The sequence below is a fragment of the Gracilinanus agilis genome, chromosome 2 (genome assembly GCF_016433145.1).
Source record: "Gracilinanus agilis isolate LMUSP501 chromosome 2, AgileGrace, whole genome shotgun sequence".
In the NCBI taxonomy this organism is placed as follows: domain Eukaryota; kingdom Metazoa; phylum Chordata; class Mammalia; order Didelphimorphia; family Didelphidae; genus Gracilinanus; species Gracilinanus agilis.
The window spans coordinates 337210775-337225816 of NC_058131.1; the positions used below are offsets into that span (position 1 = coordinate 337210775).

Here is a 15042-nt window from a genome sequence, read left to right on the forward strand (position 1 = left end):
GGAGGAAGGAAGATAGGAAGGAAGATAGGAAGGAAGGAAGGAAGGAAGGAAGGAAGGAAGGAAGGAAGGAAGGAAGGAAGGAAGGAAGGAAGGAAGATATCACAGCACAATAAAATAAATATTGACCTTAAAAACAAGGACCTGTGATTTAGTTCTGGCTTTTCTTCTAAGGCAGGTGTCACAAGTGGGGTGCTCATGGGAAGTCTCCCCTCATCTGTAAGAGAAAGACATGGACCTAAATGAACTCCACATACTATCCTGGCTAACACATTGTCACACTATCTATGCTAAAGTGAGATGTCATGTCATAGAAACCAGAGCCTGGACTTGAGGTCAAGAGACCTGGGCCTGAGGGGTCCTGATTCTGCCTCTGAATCCACATGTGGCTTCGCATGATCAACCAAAAAACATTTACTACTTTGCTACAGGCCAAGCCCTGGGTGCTGAATGAGTCTCTTAGCCCATATGAACCCCATTTTCCTCATCTTTAAAATGGAAATAATCCTTTAGCTGCCTAATGGGGCTATCAGGAGGAAAACTCTTTATGAATCTTAAAGTGCTGACCACTTAAGTGTGACCACTGCCAACTCTGACAGTCTGTGTTCTCAGGTTCCCTTCAGCTCTGATAACTCTACATTTAAGCCAGCTGGGGGACACAGGGGACAGTATGTTGGACGTGGAACTCAGAGAGAACTAAATTAAAATCCTTCCTCAGACACTGATTAGCCATGTGACCCTGGACACTTGACCTCTCCAAATATCAGTTTCCTCCTCTGTAGAATAGGGGTAATAAAAGTACCAACCTCACAAGATTGTTGTGAAGATCAAATGAAGTAATATTGACAAATCTCAGAGCTTTCTAGATGCTGGCGATTATTATTGTTCCAAGGTTCTTTCTAGCTTTGATATTCTATGATTCAAAGGGTTGGCTATTTTTTCTCAGGGAGGAGGGTGGAAAGAGAGTTCCAGAGTGAGGGTCAGGCAAAACGGCCACGGCCCCTATCGAGAAGGGCCAGCAGCATGGAGAGGAGGCGAGCCAAGAAGGCCAAGGGCAGATCATGGAGGTCAGGGCCCGACAGCAGTTTTGCTGGCTGAACAGATGGGGTGTTGATGACTTCCAAGCTGAACACCTCATGACAGGGAGGATAATGGGAACAGACGCCGCAGTCTTCCCGGGAACAGGAAATTACATGACATGAATCTCATGACTGAAAATCTGCAAGTATAAATATAGAAAGCAAGGCCTCTAAATTGCTCCTTCTCCCTCCCCAATGTCCCCCACACCACACCTCCCCTGATCTTCTTCCCAGGCCATCCCAGGGCTGCAGACAGAGCTGTTTTTTATTTTCTGTCTGCCTTGAATACAAAGTCCCTGGAGGAGAAGACATCAGGTTTTGGTTGTTTTTTTTTTGCCTGGATGCTGGTAGCCATCTCCAAAGGATGCTACCCTACCTCTGCCAACAAAAGCATTTATTAAATTTATTAAATTCCTCTATGCAGAGAACTGTGCTCATTGCTGGGGGAGGAAAGACATTTAGATAAAACACTATTTCCTGCCTTCATAGAGCCATAAACATAAATAACTATAATACACAATATTAATATTCATATCAATATTAATTAATAATCTAAATACATTGTGGAGGAGCAAAGTACAATGCATGATCCAAGAAGAAAGGTCATTGGTATGACTGACTGAATGAATTTTTAACTAATTAAGTTCTTATCACTTAAGTATAATGGGAATAAAAATGGAAACAAGACAATCCCTACTCTCAAAGTGCTCACCTTCTATTGGAGGAGATAACATAGATAGAGGGTCTCAGCTGCCAGTCAGTGGGAAGGTTCTACAAGCAGTGGGTGCCTCTTCTTTAATGTCATTTCCTTATTTTTTCCATATTAATCAAGCATTTATTACTATTCGTGGGTTTTTTAAATTTGTTTTTATAACTCTTACCTTCCATCTTAGACTCAATACTATGTACTGGTTCCAAGGGAGAAGAGTGGTAAGGGCTAGGCAATGGGGGTGAAGTGACTTGCCCAGAGTCACATAGCTAGGAAGTGTCTGAGACCAAATTTGAACCCAGAATCTCCTGTCTCTGGGCCTGACTCTCAATCCACTGAGCCATCTAGCTACCCCCTTATTTCTTTAATGTCATTTTCACTGATAAAATCCCATCAGTTTCTGGTGTTGAACCATTTCAGAGTGCCAAAGACTTTGGCAGCGAGAGCTTTCTTTTCTAGGTCTTCATATCTGTAGCCGTAGCAACTACCAGGCTGCATCTCTCTGTCCTTCTGGGATGATGACTAGGGTCATTGGAAGGGCTGGAAGCTTTGTTATTCCCAAGCCTCTGGGGTTCAAGGTCCTGGGCCATCTCCTTTGAAGTCTAAGGGGAAATGGTAGTCAGGGTGGTGGTGGCAGACTTGCCTTGGCACACGCTGCCTTCTGCGTCTCCCACGGGGTGCTCTGCCAATCTCCCTGGGCTCTCCAACCAGTTGACCTCAGAACAACTAACTCTCTTTTGACCTCTTCTGGCCCAGGTAGCCAGGACAAGACAGGGAGGCGTCTGCTCCAGGTAACTACAAGTGGTTCAGCGTGGGATGCGCCATGGTGCTCGGCCAGAGAGGTCACCAAACTCCTCATCTACTTGTGCTCCATCCCCAGGTATGCAATGGAAGCCCTAGAAAACCTGCCACTTGTTTTCAAGGTGATGTCTGTAAGTCAGGCAATAAGCATGGACTGGACAAGGCCAGATTGTCACCCAACAAGTGAATAGCAGGGGTGGAACCAGAAGTCAGCTGGGCCTCTTGGCCTCTTCCCACTCCCCCATACATATATTTGAAATGATAAAAATCAGTAGGACTTGGCAGTATTGTTAAAAGGGAAGAGCCCTGGATCTGGTATCAGAAGTTCTGGGTTCAAATTCTTACTCAGGGACTTATTTCATGAACAAGTTCCTTACTTTCTCTGTGAGTCTGTTTTTTATCTGTTAACAAAGGGGTTAGATGAAATGATTTATGAAGTCTTTTCCAGGCCTAAACTCTAATTCTGCAGCACATGAATATGGGATGAGGGAAAGGGAGGAGTCAAAATTGACTTAGATTTCAAGCCTAAGTAAATGATGATCCTCCTCACTTTGCTCCCAGAAGAGATAAGGAAGTCTGCAGGAGGAAAGGACTTAAGGGAAAGATGAGCCCCTCGTCTTGGATCATACTGTGTCTGAGGTGTTGTTGGAATAGCCAAATGTAGATGTAGGCCCAGAGTCAGGTGAGCAACATTGAGAACTCATCTTTTAAGAGGTGGGGAGTAAGAAAAACTATGGAAAGAGACAACAAGGAAACCCAGCAAAGGATCCCTTAAAGTTCCAGAAAGGTGATGATGCTTGAGCTGAAGCTTGAAGGAAAACTAAAACTTAACGAAAAAGAGTGGAGGGAAAGGCATTCCATATAGGAAGAAGAACATAAGCAAAGGTGTGGAGGTGGGAAAGTAAAGGGACAGGAGCAGATCTGATCCTGTAGAGTAGTGAAGGAAAGATAACACATTGTACTAGAAGGAGCAGACCCAGATTCAGGTTCTCTGTCAGTTTCCCAGTCTATAAAATGGGGATAATTATCTCACATCATGGGAACCACAGAATCCCAGAATTGAAAGAAGCTTCAGAGACCAATTCCTAACTGAGCTAAATCCACTCTACCACCTACCTAGGAGGTCAACAAGCTCTTGGTTGACAAAATGAGGGATGCCCTGTGACAACCCCCTTTGGGTCTGTGACAACAATTTTTTTATATCAGGCCTAAATCTGCTTCTTTATAGCTTCCACCTATTGCCCATCTGGGACCAAAAAGACAAAATCTATGCCTTCTTCCTATGACAGGCCTTCCAATATTTGAAAATGCCTGTCTTTCCTCATCCTCCCCTCTGTCCCAACAACCACCATAATAGCTTTCCTGCCCCAGTAAATGAAGAAGCCCCAAGAAAGCTCAAAACTTTAGAGCTACCTTGCCAGAAAAGACCAGCAGTTATGGTTCAAGGTCTCTTTTACTACCAACCAGAAATTCCCCGGGAATCTTCTAGCAATCCCCCACTACCATGACAGTGTCAATTCACAATACAAGTTGCCTACAAGGTCTTAATGAGGTACCCCCAATTTTCACTAGGGTCCCAATGGACCAGACTTGTTTCCATGATCTTCCCCAACTGCACTTCATATTTTAAATACACTCCCTCAATAAAGCTGCCTTGCTTTAACTGTTTTGTGTGCTCCATGTTGCCTTGTGCAGGATTTTGGTATCCTAAACCTTCCAGTCCATGTTAAGATCACATACCTTCTTCACCTCCTGCCCCCTAAAGCCTCATCTCAGATTCCTTGAACAGACTTGAACACAGCACTTCAGCTGTGGTCTGACCAGGATACATCGCAGCAAGCATAGCATGGCCCCCTAATCCTGGGGTCAATATTGCAGCAATATTGCAAAAAGCAAATGGGATAATGCATGCCAATGCCCATCCTCTCTCTACAGAATAGAAGAGAATACGATCATGGCTGTAGAGAGGATGGAGCCTGATTGGAGAGGCCCTGAAAAGCCGGGGAGGAGAGCTTGACCCTCATGTCATAGATCATGTCATAGGTGCCCCCCCCCCCCGTTCCGTGGGGGGCACAAGAGGGAATGGAGGAGAAGGCTCAATAAAAGGGAATGGACTTTAGAACTTAGAATATAAAATGTCAGAGATGAAAGAGACCTTAGAAGTCATTCTGTCCAATCCCCTCACTTAGCATGAGGGGAAACTGAGGCCCAGAGAGGGGAAATATCTTGTCTGAGGTCACAGAGTGGATTGGCCTGAACTGTATTGTCCCAGGCTTCCATCACAGGACCCACTGCCTTAGGCTAAGCGTTTTTGCTAGGAAACTCAGGGCAGGAACTGGCAGGTTCCAAGAGGACATGGAAACATTCCAGGCTAATAAGCTTTGCTTCTGCAATCAGCCATTTGGAGAAGGGAGCTGGGTGAAAAGAGGAGGGGCCGGGTAGATCTCTGGGCCAGTCTGGACTTCATCCAGAAAAAGGCTACTGCCATCTGCTGGATTTTGAGATCACTTTCTCCAATTTGGCAAAGAAAGGGGAATTTTTTTACCCCAGCCTGAGTGAGGCTGCCCTATGCCAGGCCATTGGCAGGAGTAATCAAGGCTAACCCCTCCTGCTGCTCCCCCACCAACCCCTATCTGCAAAGCACAAAATCTGTGCCCCAGCCACCCCAACCCATGGGGTAAATGCTCCCCTTAGGCATTCTGGGCATTTGGCCCCACTCAGATCTCCTTCCAGCAAGCCAAGATAAGCATCTGGGTGTTCCCAGATCCTCATTCCTACCTGGTCAAACAACCCCTGGCCTGTGTTTGTCAGCCTGTGTGCTGTGTACCTTGGGGAATGGGAGATATCAGTCGGCTTCGTGTGTTCCCCTGCCTGGGTAACATACTTGCATGTAAATTGGACCTTTCCGTTCCTTAACCCAACAAGGTGCTTCTCATGTTGAATGTTAAGCAGGGCAGGCCGGTAGGGGAGAGATTGCAGAGCAGAGATCTTTTCAGTGCCTTTCATGTCTTATTCCCTAGACCAAACAAAACGCCAAAGCTACAGGGAGTTATTCAAGTGAAGCTTCACTCCAAGAAATGAGCTCAGAAAGAAGGAAATGTGGTGTAAGATCCTCAGGCTAGGAGTAAGGAGAAAGATGCTTCAGCCTTGGCTGGGCTAAGCACTAAATCAGAGTGGCCTTACATGAGTCACTTCCTTCTCCAGACCTCAGTCTCCTCTTCCCCAAGAAAGTCAGACTAGCTGATCTTGTGGCTCCGATGCTCTATGTTCTGTTAAAAACACAGCTAAACCCCTTCCCAGCTTCCACAGCTGGTGGCAGGGAGGGTCACAGGAGAGCAGCCTTTCCCCACCACAAAGGGGAGCAGGCTGGGCAGCAGCAGTTCCCCTCTCAAGGACAGATATTTGTCTCCACCTCCAGATCCCCCAGACCGTTCAGACCTCTCCAGATCAGCATTTGGCCCCAAAATGCTTGATAAGGTTGAGAACTTTGCCAATGGAAGTAACGTATTAATAATCATCTAGGCCACATGTGCCCATGCCAGTGTATGTGTGTCTCTCTGTGCATGGTGTCTATCAGTGTGTAAATTTATTTTTGTGTTTGCCTCTCTACCTCTGCAGGTACCTGTCTGTGTGTGTATGTGTGTCTGTGTGTGCCACTGTCTTGCTCAGTGCATGTCTCTCTGGGCATAAATTCCTTGAAAGGAGGGTCTCTGTTGTATGTCTCTGGCTCTCCACTGACTTGATAATTGAGGACTGAAATGAATTAGGTTAAATTATAGATGCAGATCCATACATACTTGTTATTTGTCTGTTCAGATCTATATGTCCGTGGACAAAAGCCAGTGTACTTTTATGTGTATGTCACCGAAGCTTTCTATAGGTGTGTGTGTGTGCACACGTGTTTCTGAGTCAGCCTACGTACTCATGTGTATCCGTGTTTCTATGTAAACACATGGTAATAAGGTTTTCTCTTCAATGAAGAATTCCCAGGGTAACCCGTAGGCCTTGGCATCTGGTTCTATTTACCAAGGTGTGAGATGGCCTATTTTTTCTTTTTTGGGTCTCATTAAGAGATGATTTTTAGAGGACCAGCAAAGTCTTGAATCACTTGTCCAGACACCAATTCAGGCCAAGGAGCAGAACAAGTTTTCTCCTGCGAAAAGGGAGTAACCAATTACTTCACAGGCCTTTCTCCAAGGGCAATACTGGGCAATGCCTCGGCTCCAAAAGCAACAGCTAATGGCTTCTACCCCATCAGCCTATGGACCTCATGGAAGATCTCGGGGAGGGTGGGGATGCCTCCTCAGAACCTTTTGGGCTCAGAGTGAGAAGGCCAAATCACTGGGCAGAAGTATCGAGGAGCCAGACCACTACTATTGCCTCTACCACCCAACTGCCAGATGTTCATGGGTGAGGGGTATTTAGTCCCCAAGGAGCCTACTATTAGTAATTGGGGTCACTGCCAAATGAGTGGATCACTATGTCAAAACCGAAAGAAACTTTAGAACATAAAACATAGGATACCATAACTAGAATTGACCTTAGAATGTAGAATATAACATACAGCAAAGCTGGAAGAGACCTTATAGTAGGGGTTCTTAACCTTTTTGTGCCATGGACCCCTTTGGCAATATGGTGAGATTTATTGATTTTATCTCAGATGAGATTTTTAAATGCATAAAATAAAATACATAGGATTCCAAAGAAAACTAGTTATAATGAAATAAAGTTATAATAAAAAAATTCACAAACTGTTAAAAGGTTCATGGTAAGAAGTCCTGCTTTAGAATATAGAACATAGAATGTCAGAAGTGGAAGGGACTATAAGCATTTTCTTATCTAATCCAACCTCCTTTTTTTTTTTTCAGAGAAGGAACTAAAATATAGAGAGGATAGGCTTCCCCACAATCATGGAGCCAATGAATGAACACATAGAGACCAGAATCCAAATCTTCTAACTCTTGTCCTATTGTAGTTTTCTCTATACTACCCTGCCTTCATCAGGAAGGGAGGAAGGAAGGAAAGAAAAAAAGGAAGGAAGGAAGGAAGGAAGGAAGGAAGGAAGGAAGGAAGGAAGGAAGGAAGGAAGGAAGGAAGTCGGTCAAAGTAATATGTTAGACCCTAATCCCCCTAGACTATTAGGCCAATGAACTATTGTTGTCTAGGACCATCCAATCTTATTGTAAACCAAGATCTAGAAATTTGGTTCCCTTTACCTAATCTTTACCCACTCCGCCTTATCTATTTCCCTTCTTCCTGCCCCTTCCTCATGTTATCCAAATGTGATTCACAATTTAATTTCTGACTCATAGACAAGAAGCCAAATCCATAGGACTGACTGTTGTGATTGATGCCAGGAAACAGTCCCCGACTCCCTGCCTGGTCAATGCTCTGAGAACAGCCCAGGTAAGTGAACCCAATAGTAAGCTCCTTTTAACAATATGAAATTTGACTGGGGCAAATGTAAAGTCCTACACTTGAGTTCTAAAAATCAACTACAAGTGTAGGAAGGAGAAAGCATAGCTGGACAGTTGTTATCATGAAAAAGAGCCGAGGGTTTTAGTGGACCGAAAGATCAGTGTGAATCAGCAATGTGATAGAGCAAACAAAAAGTTAATTTGATTTTACAGTACATTAAGAAATGTTTGTGTCCAGAATGGGGGAATTAATACACCTAGTGTCCTCTGTCTCAAACTCATGTCATATGAGGACTATTTAAAGGAAGTAGAAATGCTTAGACCTCAGTAAGAGAAATTTTAAAGGGAACATGATAATTGGCTTCAAATATTTGTAAGGGTTGCTATGGGAAAGATGGATTAGACTTGTTCTGCTTGGCAGAAGACAGAACTAGGAGCAAGGAACCAAGTTACAAAGAGGCAGATTTTAGTTCAAAGAAGGAAAAAGCTTCCTAATTAGAGCTGACCAAAAGCAGAATAGGCTCTCCTGAAGGCTCTCCATCATTGGATATCTTCCAACCAAAGGACAGTAAGTAATATGTCCCTTATAGAAGGGATCCATGCTTCAGGCAGGAGTTGGTTAAGGTGCTTCCACCTCTGAGATCCTCTCCAAGACATACAGGAGGGAAATGCTTAATCAGCACTCTTCTACCCCAGCTGCCATCTTGCCCCTTCTCTGTCAATGTCTCCTGGTCTCATTCCATCAATCAGCAAATATGCATGGAGCATCTTCTAGTCACAAACATAGAATAAGATTGCTGAGGAAATCTTGGACCATCCACTACAACCCCTTCATTTTCACAGAGGAAGAAACTAAGTCTCAGAGAGAAGAAGAAGCCATCCAAGGTCAAATCCAGAGCTAGTACTAGAACCTGTAGTTTCTCATTCCCTCCTACATTATGCTATATTCAGTTCCCCTATTGAAAAAAAATTGCTTATGTTGCAATGGTTCCCATTTTTTCATGAATGTAATTAAATACTTTAATACTTTATGGATATGATCTCTACAGCTAGGTGGCACAGTAAATAGAAAACTGGGCCTGGAGTCAAGAAGACTCATATTCACATATGACCTCAGATACTTCCTAGCTATTTAACCCTGGGCAGTCACTTGAGTTTTCCTCAGCCTCAGTTTCCTCAGCCATAAAATGGGGATAATTCCTCCCAAGGTTGTTATGAAGATAAAGCGAGATCATATTTGCAAAGTACTTTGCAAACCTTCAAGTGCTAAAGTAATGCTATCTATTATTATTCTCTTCATTGTGGAGATCACAGGCTGGCCATGCCTTCTTACAATGAGTATTTCTGCCATTTTGTCACTTGCAGAAGTGGAAGAAGGCTACACAACTATTAGGGTTATTTGAATTTTTGTCTCTTTGATGATCCTTCTGGCCAAAGAGTTCATCATCAGATAATTTGCTACTGCTGCTAAAATCTCTTCCCATCTAGCCCCTCTCATTCTCGAGCTGCAGGCACAACCTGTGGCTGGCCCTATCATAGAATCAAAAATATGAGAGTTGGAGGGGACCTGAGTGGCACCCATATCCAAAAGGAATTCCACATAACATATCCAACCAGTGGTCTCCTGGACTTTGCTTAAAGACTTCCAAAGAAGGGGAACCCATTCCACTTTTAGAAACTCAAATTATTAGGACATTTTTCCTTACCTCCAGCCTGAAATTGCCCCTTTGAAATGCCCACCCTTGCTCTCAGTTCTGCCCTCAGGACAAATAGAGCAAGTCCAAGCCTTGTTCCACATACCAGCCCTTCAAATACTTAAACAATCCTAGCATGTCCCCATGGATTCTTCTTTTTTTTCCCAAGATAGTAGGTTGCTATTCATCTATTTATTTATTTGTTTGTTTGTTTGTTTGTTTTTCGTGGATTCTTATCTTGCCCAAGTTAAACATCTTCAACTTCTTCAGGGGATCCCAAAATGGGAGAACTCCTCTATCAATGGTCCAAGTACCCAAAGGCTTGCGAAATACAATCTGTAGTGGATCTCCATGAAATCTCAATAAAGCAAGTTATAATGTCCTTTTCCAGCTCAACTTAATGACAGAACAGATACTTTGGGGTCCTTCCTTGGCACCAGGGGAGAGTTAGGATCAGCTTCCAGTACATCACACAATGGCCTCAATGTCCAAGGTGCCTTCTTTCCCATGACCCACCTAGAGCATCTGTGAGAGGAAGTATATGTAGGCCAGGATGGGCAAAGTGAAAAAGGTGAAAGTGAAGCTACTGTCTCTTACAGGCCTTGGCCCCAGCCTCTATTCATAGTTTGCTGTTCCTGGGGGAGAAGGAAGCTGCTACCCACCTGGAGAAGGTACCAGGCATCCAGGTAAGAGGAAGAAGCACGAGGATTGGCCAAGATAACAGGAGAGGTGGAACACTGCTCTCTGCACTTGGACCAGAGAAGAGAAAGCATTTTGTTAAGGTCAACGTGGCAATAAGCACCAATCCACGATTGCCAAAACCATCCCATTCTTTCTTACAGTTACAGTATAGAAGAGTGTGGGAAAGAACAGCCAGGCATAATCCCTTCTTTGTTTATTCTATATTACTCTAATGGTAGAGAGAAAGGCTACTGGAAGAGCATCCAGTATGTTTGTGTTGTCCTGGATGTCTGTCTGCATGTGGGTCTTTGGGTATGTCCTGTGTTACTGTAGGGATTAGACTCAGAGTTTATTAGAGATAAGGTCTAGTTGAATTGACATTCTCCCACATCCTCCCATTCCCCAATCCCTACAAAAGGGTGCCTTTCAATAAGCAAGAAAATGTGACAATAGAGCTTAGGGAATAGAAGGGAGGAAATGAATGAAACAGGATTTGGAGTGAGACGGGATGAGAACTCCCAGAATAATTCTCTTTCATTTTTTAAAAAAAGGTGAACTGAAATATATTGCAAAAAAAAAAAATGTGTTTAAGCCAAACCTGGACTCAGCTATGTTTGAGTGCTAGAAACAGGGGAGAGAGGGAAGGAGGTGAGAATACAGAAGATATGATCACTACCCTTGGAGAGGCCACAGTCTAATTGATCAGGAAACTAATGTGCATAAGACAAATAGATGAAAACATAAGAGGGTGAGTGAATGGTTAAGTGCCAGGACCATTGACATAATCACATCACTATGGCACTAAAGGCTAATCAATTGCTCAATAAACATTTATTATGTGCCTACTATGAACCAGCTGTGCAAAGCCTTGAGGATATAAAAGGAAGCAAAAGATAATCCTTGCCCTCAAGGAGCTTATAATCTAATGGGTAGACAACATGCAAATAATATGCTATGTACAGGATCAATAGAAAATAATTAACCAGGGGGATGGGGGACTAGATTTAGAGGGGCTAAAAGGCTTTCTTTTGAAGGTAGGATTTTGGTTGAAACTTAAAGGAAGTAAGGGAGGTCAGTAATTCAAGCAGAGGAGGAAGAGCATTCCAGGCATGGGAGACAGCCACAGAGAGCCCGCCCAGTGTGAGAGATAGTGTCTTGTTCATGAATAACCAGGAGTCACTGGATCAAAGAATGCATGTAGGAGAGAATTAAGTGTAAGAATTACCATTTGTTTTACAGATAAGGAAATTGATGTTCACAGAGGTCACTACTTAAGGCAGGATTCAAACCTAGGTCTTATAACTCCCAAATCTAGCACTCTTTTCATACTACTATGTCAAGTTTCAGACTCCCATAGCTCTGGGTACTTCAAGATATCCAAGGAGTCCAGGTTTCCCTGAAAGTATCCCAAAAGCTGCATTACCCTGTTATTTGGTAACTCTCTGGCACTTGCCCTTACAGCCCCTCTTCAGTTTTTCCACAATTCTGATCCAGGTTCTATTTGGTTCCAGTTTTCCCTTCTGTCTGTCCCACATGGCCTAAGCAGTTACGCCATTTTCACTGATATTTGGCTACAAAATCTATGCCATTTACCTTTGAAATCATAGTTCCACTGTCTTCTCTACACTTGACCAGACCCCTGGAAATGGTTAGTAAGTCTTGTGAAGAAGACTTTGCCTATTTAGATCTCCAAGTCCTTGCTTGAAGTCCAGGAGTAACAAATCTGCTGTCTTTATTCCTGCCTCCAATGGGGTAGGTTTCACCAGAAGGCTCTAAATTCTTTCTAGCCAGAATTAACATCTTCAGTCAGTCAGATATGCCAGGTACTATGATAAGCACCAAGAAGAGAAATTTGAAGGAAAAGAAAGATAGTCCCTACCCTCAAGGAACTTACATTTTAATGGGAAAGACAACAAGTAAAGGGAAGATAAAAGAGAGAGGAAGAAGATACCTAGCCATGAGCATGATAGAGAAGTCCAAAGGAATACACCCTAGTGGGAAATGAAGTCATGGCTATCCTGGGTTCTAAAAAGAGCCCTCCACCCTCCAATCAAAGGGGGGGGGGGTGCCCCAGAGGCAGTTGTACTTATGAGGTGTGAGTACTAGGGCTAAAGTGATGTCCAGACATTCAATTTTAGGGGAAGTATATAAGAGCAGAGCACCAATAGCTCCTACCCCAGAAAAAACTACCCTAGCATTCCTTCCTTAGTACTTCTCTCTTGGATCATTTGATCTCCTAGTGTTGGATCCTGTCTGCCCAACTCACTGCATTCCAACCTAAACTGACCTCTCTTCACAAAATTCAAAGTCATTAAGAAGTCATCTAATCTGGGGGCCATCTAGGTGGCCTAGTGGATAAAGCTAGGCTTATAAATAAGAGGTCCTGGGTTCCAATATGGCCTTAGACTCTTCCTAGCTGTGTGATCCTGGGCAAGTCACTTAACCCCACTTTGCCTAGCCCTTACGGTTCCTCTGTCTTGGAACCAACATATAGTATTGATTCTAAGACAGAAGGTAAGGGTTTAAAAAAGTCATCTAATCCAACCTGCACTCAAACATGGAACATAATCTTTTCTAGTGCATCCCTAACAGATGATCATCCTTTCTCCTCTTAAACATCCTGGTGTTGGGGAGCTCACTACTTCCCAATAACTGTTTTAATTGTTAGGAAATGATTATCTTCTACTGAGGCAAAATCTACTTCACTGCCCACTGGGGCCAAACAGAATAAATCTGATCTGACTGCCCTATGACAGCCCTTCAGCTACTTGAAGTCAGTGATCACCTGCCTTGTACATCTTTTCATCTCTGAGCTACACAGCTCGTCCCCATATGGCATGGTCCCTGGCCTATTTTCCATCCTTTTTACCTTCCTCCAGTTTGTCAGACAACACAGCTCCAAAATCTGAGTTCAGTACTCCAGTTGGACCAGCAGAGGGCAGCAGAACTCTTCTCACTTCCTTGTGGTACCACTATGATCACTGCAGAAGGAAATGGCAAACCACTGCAGTACCTTTGCCAAGAAAACCCCAGGGTCGTGGAGAAGCACACACGAGTGAATGACTGAACAAAAACCGTGCTCTAGGATCACAGAACTGGAGGCAGAATAGGCTCAGAGGCCATCTAGTCCAACTTCCTCATTCTAATGAGGAGGAAACAGAGAGCCAATCCCATTGCCCTCATCCCCACCGCCATGCTTCTAGGACAAGAACTGCAGGCTGGATCACCCTCTTCTACATTCTAGGAGGCACCCTGTATAGAATTCTGGACTTGGAGTTGGGGAAAACCTGGATTTAAAAGCTACCACAGACATAGCAGCTCTGGGCAAGTCACTTAGACCTCAGTTCTTCTTCTGTAAAACGAGTGCAATAATAGCACCTGCTTTGCAGGATTATTGTGAGGATTAAGCGAGATAATGTTTGCACACCTAGAGTGCCCATGTCAATGTTAGCTATTGAGCAAACCTTTCCCGAGTCCCTGCTCTGTGCAAGCCCCTTTGATGTGCTATGTCACAATGGGGGGATCAGAGACGAATAGGATAGGGTCCTTTTATTCATAGAGCCATGATATGGAACAGAAAATGTGGCAGTGAACCTAGTTTTTTTTTCTGAAGGGAGAAAATTAGAGGACCCAGGCTCAAATCTGGACTGTGCTACTTCTAATTTATATATAAACTCAGATAAACCCCTTAACCTTTGTCAAGTTCAGTTTCCTCATCTATAAAATGATGGGTTTGGGATTTGATGGATGCTAAGGTCTCTCTCAATTCTAAATGTATCTGGACAAGGATGGTCGTCTCAGCCTCAAACTGCCTTTATGGGGCAGTGGATTATGGTTGTACTTTTCTTTCTTAAGGCTTCAGTTAATGTACTGCAGCCACCCAGGGTAACCCAGTGTTTCCAAAAGAACAAGTCCCTTGTACTTATTTCACTCCTCATGTACATTATGGCAGCCATTCCGAGCCAGGCTGTGTATGTATGGTGTTCTCTTAATGTGGCTCCCTTTAATTACCACCATATACCACCGTAATGAGTGCGCAAGCTCATGTTTCTGCTCTGCTCAGGAAAATGATTTAAAATGTCGCCATCTTTCTTGGGGGTTAGTAAACGTGCTGCAGCAGGCAAATTGTTACTTAGGGGATGGGCACATAAAAACACAGCAACAACTCCCTTCCTGGCCTCTGTCTGGAATTGTTCTGGGCACCCACCTCAAATCAAAACGATCAATGGATTTATTTTCCCTGTAAGCCTGCAGACCTCATCACTCAGTCCCCAGGAACAAAAGCTCCTTCCCATCAGATATGTCTTAGTGGGTGTCCCTTTCCTATTGCAGAATGCTAGCAGGGGGCAGCAACCCATAACAGGCAGGCTGATTACAAATAGAACATGGGCTGGTTGTAGCTGCCAGCCCCCAGCTTGTGAGAGCTCCAGCTTTGTTATACCCCAACCCTCAACCTCCATCCTGGCCCTCACACTCTCCAGCTCATTGCTTTTCTCATAGATTTAGAATAGAGATTATTTTCATTTCAGATGTCAAGCTGAAAGGCATCTTAGGACATAGGATGTCAGAGCTGAACCGGATTTTAAAATGTAGAATACAGAATATGGTCACTGGAAGGGATTTGGGAGCTTAGGATTTATATATATATATATATATATATATAT

At 43.8% G+C, this 15042-nt stretch overlaps 1 protein-coding gene across 1 annotated transcript in view; it reads left to right on the plus strand.

Moving 5' to 3' along the window:
- Nucleotides 1-15042, plus strand: part of KIAA1755 (KIAA1755 ortholog) — an 80333-nt gene that overhangs the window by 33522 nt on the left and 31769 nt on the right. The window contains exons 3-6 of the mRNA XM_044659793.1: nt 944-1064; nt 2542-2665; nt 7899-7992; nt 10297-10383. Of these exons, the coding sequence (XP_044515728.1) occupies nt 944-1064; nt 2542-2665; nt 7899-7992; nt 10297-10383 (426 nt within the window). The remainder of the gene's footprint in view (nt 1-943; nt 1065-2541; nt 2666-7898; nt 7993-10296; nt 10384-15042) is intronic.